Source organism: Crinia signifera, chromosome 12, assembly GCF_055691185.1.
Source record: "Crinia signifera chromosome 12, ASM5569118v1, whole genome shotgun sequence".
NCBI lineage: Eukaryota > Metazoa > Chordata > Amphibia > Anura > Myobatrachidae > Crinia > Crinia signifera.
Window position 1 is genome coordinate 48,081,751 of NC_139228.1, and position 12,574 is coordinate 48,094,324.

Consider the following 12,574-nt stretch of genomic DNA (forward strand, 5'->3'; position numbering starts at 1 on the left):
CCTAGCAAGGGACAGAGGTCCCAAAATGACCGCTAACGTGAATTTCACCGGACTGCGTCATCCACAGTTCCCTGTCTTGGAAGCAGACAGAGGAAGCCAAGTGAGTGTCAGCTTGGTTGTGAATAATGAGCTAACACCAGAAATGCACAGTGAGTATTCTGACCCATATGGTGATAATGATCCGTTTGACCTTATGAGCCCAGAAGAACTCGCTAAAGAATGTCAGCTTCAAGGTATCTCCTCCCGCTGGGAGATGGTCAAGCAGCTCACCTATGCACGAAATGATAAGAGCAATGTTTTCGGCATGTATCGTGCAGAGTTTCTGGCCTACTGCTGAGAGAACTGAGAGACTGTTTTGAAATAGCGCAGCAATATGCCTATGATTGTAAAAAGCTTGAAACCCCATGGTGGAAGGGTAGATGCTGAATGGCAGCTCCTGGAACAGCTTCTATCACCAGCTCTGGAACCAACGAACCAGCTTACCGGGGTTTCCCTCATGGAAATGGTACCCCGGCCTGCTACAATCGTTGTGGAACCTGCTCCAGAGACATCACCTCACAAGACCCAGTTTAAACTGCTGGGAGAAGCTGTGGATTCAGCCAGTTTGCCCCACCAGGGAAAGGTACTTCTGCCTATTACAGTCATCATGGAACCTGCTCATGAGACCTCACATCACAAGGCCCAGTTTAAACTGCTGGAAGATGTGAGCTGCAGGCTCCCACCAGTGGCCCCAGAATTGTTGCTGGAAGGGGCTGAAAGTTAAATGGACATGATCTTTGAGAAGACTATGTGTGTGGGGAGGGTGTAGGACCCATCTGTTTTGGCAACTGGCCACAGGTGTTTTAATTGTGACAAAGTGGGGCATATACTGTAGGTTGAACTAGATGGACGCAAGTCTTTATTCAGCCTCACCTACTATGTTCCCTGAAAAGAAGGAATCATCACTTGTTCCTGTGACAGACCACACAGGGAATCCGGTGCCCACTGTTCTGGGTTTGGAAGGACCCCAGGAACAGCCCTAATATAACCCGCAAGTGGATACGGTAGGCAATCAAGTAGTAGTTGGTCTACTAGACTCTAGTGCTGACGTGACTCTTGTGCGTTTAGCACTAGGAAGTCCCGAGAACTTTATTCCTGAGACTGTGGCTGAGAGATGTGTGGGTGGGGTACACCCTGAGATGCGCAGGGCTCAAGGGATATCTGGACTGGGGAGGTGGAAGAAGCCTCAGGGATGTCAGAATACTGGACAATGTACATGATACATTATTGTGGGACACTGATTGCACAAAGCAGACAGATCTGGGTGGGGTGCGGGTTTCCTGTGACTGACAATCGGGAAATGTTGTCAACATGCTCAGATAACCCTATTCCTTCTCAGAGACCATGGGATCCTGATATCATACCACTGTGTAATTGCAAGCCAGCAGATATGATCCCATGTACTGTTGAAAATACACATGTTAATTTGCAGGTATCCCAGGACGATTCCCCAGGTCATGAGCATGGTGTTAATGTTGATGATGTAATGTCTTATACTATGGGGAATGTTGCACCAGGTATAAAAAGTGTCCAGGTGGGACTGGTATGCAATGCGGTTAGAGCGGGTAGTGATGTGGCCAGGGTAACACTGGATGAGGGGTGTTTGTGGGCAGCTGTGGTTACTACTCTCTCCCAGCATGGGGTGAGACTGGCAAAGATTACAGCTTCAACCTCAAACCCTCCTCCTTCCTGCAGCCACACAAACACAGATACGGGAACACAGCAGGGGTTCCCTCCAGACCCTGAAAATCCCCCAGAGAGTGTATTTTTCCAGCTTAATTGGATAACAGAGATCTCTCAGGAGAAACTCAGTGACACCACCCCAGCCACAGAAGCTGCAGGTTTGGGAGGGAATGTCAGGTTAGGGAAGGTGTCCTGGACTGCCATGGAAAGCTTGGCTGTCCACGCAGAAATGAGAACCAAACCTGCACAGAATTCCCTGAACGTACCAGTTAAGCTCCCACTGCGGCTAACCCATACCTGGGAAGTGGGAAAGATACCCATATGTCCAGTAAAAAGGTTGTTTCCGTAATAGAGCCAGGGGCTTGTGGTGAAGCTGCTGTGTGTAAACAGAAGGGTGGGAGGGCCCACGGAGCACAGATAAACTCAGCTCCTTTAACCTCTGAAGGACTGGGCTGTGTCCAAGACAGGGGACAATGACCTGCTGGTATTCTCCCTTGCAGAAATGTGCCCCCCTTCACAATTCACTCACAGACACAGAGAGTGAATCTCCTCACACAAGCATAAGGTGAGGCGTTGAGTGCATGGACCTTCCCCCCAGTGAAGGGGAGGGGGTGGGGGTCAGTCAGCTCAGGAGAGGTACTGGGAAGAGGACATGTTTAAATATGTATATAGTGCTGGGAGAATGTCCCACACCTGTGGTATAGTTAAACATGCAGAGTTACGAGTCCCAGGGCGCGAGAGTAACAATGTTAGGGCCATGGCTGAAATGATTTCCATCATAATTATGGTTTACATGATGTTGTTTCAAGGAACTTTACAATCTTTGCTAGCATTGGCCCGAAGTCACCTTATGGCTGCCGAAGTTAAGTAGAGGTTCTGGAATGCTTACACCACAGGGGAATGCCCGTTTGGGGTTTGGCAGAAGGGGCAGGTACTGATCTCAGTGAGTCAAGCCAAACTAGCAGCTGCAGGGTAGAATCCGTGCCCAGGTGTCCGATGCACAGCTGGGGTGGGCTGTGTCAATGCCAGCCAGGTCAATGAGAAAGGAGAGGAGCATCCCGTCCTGTTCTTAAGTAAGAAATTGCTCCCCAGGGAAGTGGCCTATGCCACCGTTGAACAGGAGTGTTTGGCGATTGTGTGGGCTCTCCAAAAACTCCAGCCATATCTGTATGGACGGGACATTTTAATAATTACATATCACAACCCACTAGTATTTCTGAATAGAGTTGCCGGAGATAATGTTAAACTGCTAAGATGGAGTCTCATACTGCAGCAGTACACATTTCCCATCCAGCAAAAAAAGGGTGCCCACCACAGTAATGCGGATGGACTCTCATGGCGAGATAGTGAATAGCACACTGATGAGACGGTGACGTGGGTCACCGCCCTTGTGCGCCATTTTGAAGGGGGAGGTGTAACGACCAGATGAGGTGGTAGGCCAAATAAAGCATGCCCCCTGTTATTATTATCTGTGAGATCAGGGCATGTCTTGTATTATGCGTGTAAACTGTTGGTGACCCTGGCAGGTTGGGGTCTGTATTCCCTTGAAGTGACCATCTGTAGAATCAGATAAGATCTGAGACCCCTCATAAACCATGCTCCAGTGCAGGTCGCTTATCAGTGAAGCCCGTCTGCTATGCATCTCACTAGATAAGGAATGAGTATCAATCACTACTGTATTGTATGGTCAGGTGCGAGCAAAGCCGCTCCTTGCTCAGTTTCAAAGCACTAAAATCAGGCTTTGCTGGGGGCAGTGTACCTCATAGAGGGGACTCGTGTGTCCTAAGTGAACCCCAGTCACGGCCGGTGCTGCTCAGATTGACGTATCAGAACAGGCGACCGGTGGGTCCGTGACAGAGTCTCACCAGCTCCAGCTGGTACTCATGCTTGGCCTGACACTCTGCAGCATCTCGTTCAGCTTTGCACTCTGCAGTCTCAGCCTCTCATCCGGCTCTGCGCTCTGCAGCCTCTCGTACAGCTTTGCACTCTGCAGCCTCTCTGTCAACAATTGCTTGGTAGTGCTGCATTAGCTGCAAAACAAATGCTGGATCCACATCCTTCATTTGCCTGATAGCAGTTTGAAGGTAACTCTGCGGTGTACACTTGCTGGGCCCAGCAGAAGTATCTGACCCTGGTGGGGCATCTGTTGTAATGTCCAGTACTGACAGCCCCTGGAGTAGGATTGTTCATGGACTGGTTTCCTCCAGCATCTAGAGTCTGATCGGCATCCACGAGTGCCCGAATCAAACATGCTTTACTCTGGCCAGACCAAGGGATATTCCTTTGCATACACACGACCGCTAGGTCATTTCTTTCCATCTGCTGGTACTCAGATATCCTGAGTCTCACACTTGTAAAATAAAAAGATAGAAAAGAAAAAAAAGAGAAGGGAGGGGAACACAGACTGCACTCACTGTGAGAATTTTAAAATTATAGTAAAGCTCTGAGTTCTGATTCTGATGAAGTGGGTGTTTCACACAGAATTCTACCCACACCCACTTCCGTTCTTATAAAGAAAATTCATTCTCAATGCCAACGCCTGACACCAAATGTCACGGACCCACTGGTCGCTCCTCCAGATACGTCAATCTGAGCAGCTCCAGCCGTGACTGGGGTTCACATTGGACACACGGGTCCCTTATACAGATGGAGCCAGCTCCCTCTTGCTGGTGAATCGCCAGACTGTCACCACTGGCGATCCGCCAGCAGCTCGGCTCTCCATCTGACTGAGACGCGCGTGCGTCTCACGCGCACCTCAGTTTCCGTGCGGCGGGGCGACGGGACCCTGTCCATCTCCGCTTCAGGGAGACGGACAGGGTTGGGGGGGGGTGCGGGGAGGCGGTGGGGACCCCGGGTGACTGCCGACAAGCCGATAGGGACCCCAGGGGACCGTGCAAACGGGGATGTGCGCGCATCTCGTGCGCGCGCATCCCCTTTCGCAGATACAGATGGCGGGTGGCGGGGGATGGCGGCTTGCGTCGCCATCGCAATTCCCTGCAAAGCAAGCCCGGCTCCATCTGTATGAGGTATTCCGCCACCAGCAAAGCCTGATTTATCGCTTCTAAATTGCACAAGGTATGCCTTGCTTGCACCTTACACACAATGCATTATATAACAAAAGTTGTAGCGTAAACCGCCCTTTTTCATGTAAATCCTACAAACACAAGTCAGAACTAGAAATATGAATTATTTATTTCCAAGAATACTTCAGAGCTTAGGCCCTTATTCTAGTTCACTCTTTCGGATGCACGTTCGTTCAGAAATGACGCAACACACGTCGGACCGTCAAAGAACACACGCCTACTTGTCATCCGCATCCGTTCGGACGGACTTTCAAAGAAGAGGGAGTGTCTTCGGACTGCATCCACACGTCCGTGTGCGGTTGGAACTCTAAGAGTTTGCACGGTCCAACTGCGTCCGAATGGACGGGAAGCTGACCATATGCACCGAGTTGGCGTTTTTGCGCCCACCTCACAAATCTGTGTGTGCTGTTTCACATTAATGTAATCGCCAGATTTGCATATAGATTTGGGTAACACAGTTATGTCCATTGAGTGCAGTGTAAATGTGGACCAGATACCGACAATAAAGTAAATGTGTTTGCACCATATATTCAACTATTTTGTAGTGCCCCATTTAGCCAGCAATGACTTAGTGGTTCCAATTGAACCTGTGGAAAATGTTTAATTAATCACTAATGACCAGAGGACTGGACTGTATTGTGCTCAGCTGTGAGTATTTAAAGTGCGGGCGTACTAATTGGGCGATCCGAATGCCTAGCGCATGAACCATTGCCTTCCGAAAAGTGAAAGCTGCTTGTTTTCACCAAAGATTTCTGCCGTGTTGGTTCGCTTGCGCTCTGTGTCTGGTCCGAATGCATGCCTACCACTGTTCGTGCACTCCCACATCTACGCCCACATTAATGCCCAGTTTCGCCCACATTGAAACCGCTCCTTTATACACACCCACATGACACTCATATTACACCCATATTTTCCGAGAGTGTTCGGTGGACATTTTTAGACTGTATTGTTGAGAACAAGTGCGGAGACACAGCGTTGCACATGCGCATTGCGTTGCTTACACATGCGCAGTTAGCTAAAAGTCGCCGTCCAAAAGAATTTGGAACGGACCACCTTAACCAGAATAAGGCCCTTAGTTATAAAAATGGTTACAAAGATGAATATAACGATTTTAAATGTACACACAGAAGAATACAACTCAAACAAAATAAAAAGGGATGAAAATCACAGAACTGTATCTTACACAAAAGTGCTGGTTCTGTAGGGGGGGATTTCACATGAAACACCGGGCCGCTTCCAGCCTGCTTGCTGATCCCCAAGAAGTACTGTACACAGGCTATAGCGAGAAGAGTACATTTATATGTGCAGATTCCTCCCCCCACCTTTTGGATTTTGACCATTTCCCTGCTGTCCCTACATAATTGATCTTTCTACATGAATCCAAAACTATACTGGTAGGTTAATTGTCTCGCAACAAATTAACCCTAAAAAAGTCTGTGTGTGCATGTACATGTGGTAGGGAATATAGATTGTAAGCTCCACTGGGGCAGGCACTAATGTGAATGTTCAAATATTATCTGTAAAGCGCTGCGGAATATGTATATGCTATATGATACCATGCCTGAGGAAGAGACCTAAGAAGTCTCGAAAGCTTGCATTTTAACAACTTTTATTTTTGTTAGCCATTAAAAGGTATCATATTTGCTAGATTGCTATTTTGTTTTTCTCACTGAGGAACAATAAAACTTTTCTTATGCTATATAAGAAACTGTTAATAAATAAAAGAAGGATGAGTCCACTGCTTTTAAGTGACTTGTACAACTTCCTTACACTCATGTAGAAGGATCTAATCAGAAAGGATGCCAAGTCTGATAAGAGATCTGTAATGGAGGGTGGGGGGTGGGGGGCACATCTGACCTCTCTCTCTGGGCAATGTTGATCACTCTGGTTTATGAGGGGTCTCAGATCTCATCTGACATCCTAAATCCAGAGAACTCTACAGATTGTCACTCCAAGGAAAACAGAACCAGTCTCATAGTCAACCCCCATGGGTCACCAACAGTCCACAAATACTGAAGAAATACATTGATAGCACACATAATAATAATAACAGGCGGTGACCTACATCACTGTCTCATCAGTGTGCTATTTATTACATAAATAGCTACCCTGATGGGTAGCAGTGGTCTCTGCTGAGACAGACTGACACAGTTCTCATGTTATTATAAGCGCTACGGGTGTGACCCATGAACTCCAGGACTCGTGTATCACCCATAGGCTCTGCATGTCACCCACCTGGTACCAGTGTGCCATTGCGTGCTGGCTGTCTCAGGGGTGTTTCGTTACCTGTATATTCCTGATTGGTACCTAGGTGCATTTTTCCTGGCCTCCCTGCAAAGCAGGTTTGGTACGGGTGCGGGGTGTCTGACCACTGACTCTGCTGCATTTCTACCAACACTTTCCTATACTTGGCCTCTGTCAGGGTACCACCTAATGCCTCAGCTGCGCCTAGGGCAAGCAAGGGGCCTGGTTCCTGCTCCTCTCCCAGGGGACGGCAAACTGCAGGCGCACAGATGTCCCTGCCGCAGTAGTCAGTGTGCACACTGATATAGTGGAAACTGTGTCCATCGTCGCTGGCAATGTCACAGCCCATCCCAGATGTGTGCTGGACTCTCAGGCATGGAGTCTCCCCTGCAGCCGGCAGTTTGGCTTGACTCACTGAGATCAGTACTAGCACCTTCTGCCATGCCCCAAATGGGCATTGCCCTGTGGTGTAGGCATTCCAGAACACCTCTGACCTCTCTTTGGTCAATGTTGATCTAATCCCCAATCTGGTTTATAAGGGGTCTCAGATCTTATCTGACATCCTAACTCCAGAGAACTCTACAGATTCTCACTCTGAGGGAATACAGAACCAATCTCCTAGTTTCCCCCCTGGGTCACCAACAGTTCATAAGTACTGAAGACATAGCACACATAATAATAATAATAATAATAATAATAATAATAATAATAATAATAATAATAATAATAACAGGACACAAATTTCTTTGATCCATCACATGGTCAAATCGTCACTGAATGGTTTGCAAGCTTAGAAAACAACATCTCATTACGCAGTCATTGGCCTCGCCACTCCTGCAAAATGGTGGCCGGCAACTGATCGTAATGTCCACTGTGTATTTGCAGGGCCAACACTATGAGGAGGAGAAGAGAGCTCTGGGACATGAGGTGATAGCGCTGAATAACCATTTGCTGGAGGCCAAGGTGACCATTGACAAATTATCAGAGGATAATGTAAGTATGTTATTGTTTATAGGCTCATTAGAATTTGTCATGCTAATATCTATTCTCAACCAAAGAAAGTCTGTAATAATATAACGCTGCATAAACCATAATGAACATAATCAGGACAGGTTATATAGTAGCTACAGTACATTTAAAGTGGCTTTTTATTTTTTAAAGGCAAAACCATTACAAAACTAGAAACTAAGGGGGAAATTTACTAAAGGAAATTTGTAAAAAAAATAGGTGTATTTGTTTTTAGAAATACACTTATTTTTTACACTTACTATCCCAAAAATACGGCAATTCGTATTTGTATTGATGTGCTATCAATACGAATACGAATTGCCATATTTTCGGGATAGTAAATGTAAAAAATAAGTGTATTTCTAAATACAAATACACCTATTTTTTACAAATTTCCTTTAGTAAATTTCCCCCTAAATCTCACTGCTGCTGCTATTGTAGGAAATTATGTTTCTATTGACCGTGGAGCTAGGGACACAAAGCTACTTCTGCTGAGTAAAACGATATGTGGCATGATTATTTTAATTCCAGAATTCTGTTACAATCCCTGCAGGACACACAGCATGCTCATGCTGTATCTGTTCATCCCTGCACGACATACAGCATACTCAGCCTGTATGCTCTTCCCTGCAGGACACACAGCATACTCAGGTTGTCTGCTCATCTCTGCAGGACATGCAACATACTCAGCCAGTCTGCTTATCCCTGCAGGACACACAGTGTACTCAGACAGTTTCTGCTTATCTCTGCAGGACACACAGCATGCTCAGAGTGTCTCTGCTCATCCTTGCCAGACACAAGGCGTACTAGGCAGGACACACAGCATACTCAGCCTGTCTCTGCTCATCATAGAAACATAAAAACATAGAATTTGACGGCAGATAAGAACCATTTGGCCCATCTAATCTGCCCCTTTTTTTACCCTTTTTAATCCATATTTCTTTGTAAGGATATTCATATGCCTATCCCAAGCATGTTTAAATTGTTCTACTGTCTTAGCCTCTACCACCTCTGATGGGAGGCTATTCCACTTATCCACTACCCTTTCTGTGAAGTAATTCTTTCTAACATTTCCCCTATCCCCATTATCCCTGCAGGACACACAGTGTACTCAGCCTGTCTCTGCTAATCCCTGCAGGACAGACAGCATAGTAAGCCTCTCTCTGCTCATCCCTGCAGGACACACAGCATAGCCAGGCTGTCTCTGCTCATCCCTGCAGGAAACACAGCATGCTCAGCCTGTCTCTGCTCATCCCTGCAGGAGACCAGGGTATTGAGCCTGTTTCTGCTTATCCATACAGGACACACAGCATGCTCAGCCTGTCTATGCTCATCCCTGCAGTACACACAGTATACTCTGCCAGACATCTTACTCAGCCTGTCTGTGATCATCCCTGCAGGACATTCCAGTGCCGTCTTTCCCATTGGGCACGATGGGCAGTTGCCCGGGGGCCCTAGGACCTAGGGGCCCCCGGCCCAGCCCAATGGGAAAGATGGTGGCTGGGGTCCGGGAATCCGCTCACCCTCGCTGGGGGATCCGGGCAGGGGGATCAGGGCGGTGGCGGCAGAGGCGTAGCGAGGGCGGTGCCGGTGGAGCACCAGCTCCGGGCGATGGAAGCTATCCTGGCGCCGGAGCCGTCCCAGCACTGCCAGCTCGCCCGCTCCATCTCCCCCGCTAGCTCCCACCGCGGCTCGCTGTGTGCGGGAGACGTGATGCTATTTAAAATTCACGTCTCCCTCTGGACCGCCAGCCAATAGGCGCTTGCGGTCCAGCAGCCAATCAACTGGTGGCTGCTGGACCGCGAGCACCTATTGGCTAGCACGGTCCAGCGGGATATGTGAATCTTAAATAGCAGGCGCAGCAGCACACACTAGTGCACTGTTACAGCGGGGACTGGGAGCGCCTGGGCAGCGGGCAGCTGGGGGGTCCCCACTGTCAGATGTTGCGCGCAGGGGCAATCCGCGGCACTGCTACTGCTCCCCTCTCGTGACAGCCATCACAGCCGCAGCAGCTAACATCATCATCCCGCCCACCCGGCTCCCAATGTGCTGGTAAGTTGTGGCCATCAGAAGGGGGACCATGCTCGAGCTCCAGTATAACAAACCTAAAAGAGGTCCAGACTCACCACCCTGGTGTTGGATGGTATGGGTATGTTGGGGACAGTGAAAGAGTAGGGTGTGTAATTGGGAGTGGTGTAGAGGAATAGGGAGTGAATGTGGCACAAACAGGGGGACTAGGGTGTATATGTGAGTAAAGCTTTATAGGGGGTCTGTGGGTGGAACAGGGTGTTTGTGGTGGGGATAGAGGGTTATGGGGTGTATGTTGGGGGACAGGGTGTTTGTGGTGGGGATAGAGGGAATGAGGTCTCTCCTCTTATATGGAATCAGTATGGGAATTCTGTAAGGGGCAGTAATATGGGCAATGTTTAAGGGGCACTACGAGGGGAATTATGTTTGCAAGGAAGAGGGAGGGTATGGATCCGCACAGACTAATACATAGTTTTTATTATGATATGAAAAGCATTCAAAAAACCAATATACTGGACTACTCATATAACATCGAGGTAGTCTTGGATTGGTGGTGCGCCCAACACATTCAGTATTTGTAACTGAGTAAAGGGAGGTGTTTGCAAGAAGCAAACCAAAAGACAAATGTGCCTTTTTGGGCGCACTCTTTATTGTATAGATTAGATATGATTATTACATTAAAACGTAACTTTTAATGGGCTTCTTATGCTAAAATATTGAGAGTATTCCTCATTTCGTGATCAGTCGTTTAATACATGGTTGACTGTCAATCAAAAAAATTCACAAAAATATCACATATAACATTAAGATACCACATGGACAAACACACATTTCAGAGACATGCTATGCTACTGGCTTGTCCTGATGTCCATCATAGTATTGCTCTGATATCTGTAATGGTGTTGGTATGATACCAATTGTTCTGGTTATATAATCAGAAGATATAATAAATGTTGTTATTAATTGCCTTAGCAAAGAATATCAAAGATATCAACTGATGACTCAGCCGCTTCAGCCCGGACCATCACTCATGCTCTTTAGATTGAAACACCGAATAACTTGCTGTCCCTTATGGTCAAGTGGAGAGGGGAGGTGTCACTGGATGGTGATTAAAGATATTGCAGATGAAGACGGGAAAGGTCCCTAAGTAGTGATTGAAAATCAATAAAGAAGTATATAAGAAGAAATGCCCCCGTGAATAGTGCTCCTCCAACCGGTGGCTCCTGTGTATCTACTGTTCATACACCCGTCTAAGTTACCAACCAGTCAGTTCACCAGGAGTCTCCTCTCTGGTCAATGAACTGGCCCCATCCAGGCACCGCTGGAATATGGCCTATACGGGGGTATAGGTAACCTATTGGACTGAGTGTTGAGTATGAATACCAGGTTGGTTGTTATATTGGAGTTAAGGTACAGTACACTTCTGCTGTCGATTTCAGCTTCGTGAGTCCCCCTGGTGCTTTTCAGTATTGCAGGGAGACACTACGGGCTGAGTGGATGAGAGAGTGTTTTGAAAAGAGTGAATCCCAGTATTAAGTTGTCAGCTGACCAATTCATCGGGCTTCTGCTTTCAGAGATCTGCAAGCATCGAATCTCTGATGAGAGAGTCCCAAATGAATGGCTGCCTAACTGACATTTAATTATAAGGTATAAAGATAGACTGGAGGTAAGATTGAAATAAAGAGAGAAAATTTTTTGGAGAAAATCAAATTAAATAGTGATAATCACCTGTAACTAATAATAAATGCTGTTGTTCTCTAGAAAGTTGAAATCCAGCACAACTACAGATCTCCCCGTGTGTACCGGATGTCAGCCAATCGCTTATTGCTCCCTTGTTAGAAAAAATGTGTCCCCAAAGGGGTATAGCCAGTATAATGGCTTATAGTGAATGATCTATTGCTCAGGTGATAGATCAGTGCTTTATATCAACAATGGATACAGTGTAACCTCTATGTATATGTTCCGACAGAAAGTATCCTTCTCCTGGAAACAGTTACATTTAAGTATTTACTGACACTTATATGTATCTATATTAAGTAACTGTTTTAGAAGGAGAATCAGTAAGTGCACAGTAAAAGAGGCATATACATATATCTTGTCTCTGAAGTTTTCACTGTAACCACACAAGTTTGAACCAAAAGAAAACAGTTTATACTGCTGTTAAATTACCAAAACACAGAAAATAATCAATAAATCATATTAAACCAATTGCTGCAGAATTATACTGCCGGCCATCTCACAAATGCTGCAGGGAGAGTAATTACATATATTGGCACTAATTTTGCAAGATGTAGTGTAAAAGGTTAATACCAAAGCTTTAGCTATCAGTGTGTAGCAATTGGATTCCGCTCACATACACATGCAAAGACATATGTGAGTTAGATCAATTATCAAATTTACCCAAACATACTGCTAGTACCAATGCACAAGCACAATGTATATATGCATATAGGGACACGTTCCAATTATAATTTATAGCGCAGAGAAAA

General features: G+C 46.6%; 1 protein-coding gene across 12 annotated transcripts in view; it reads left to right on the plus strand.

The window, feature by feature from the left end:
- Positions 1 to 12,574, plus strand: part of BEGAIN (brain enriched guanylate kinase associated) — a 330,134-nt gene that overhangs the window by 300,058 nt on the left and 17,502 nt on the right. For all 12 annotated transcript variants that reach the window (XM_083166756.1, XM_083166763.1, XM_083166758.1 and 9 more), the window contains one exon: positions 7,935 to 8,042. In XM_083166756.1, coding sequence (XP_083022882.1) covers positions 7,935 to 8,042 — 108 coding nt within the window. The remainder of the gene's footprint in view (positions 1 to 7,934; positions 8,043 to 12,574) is intronic.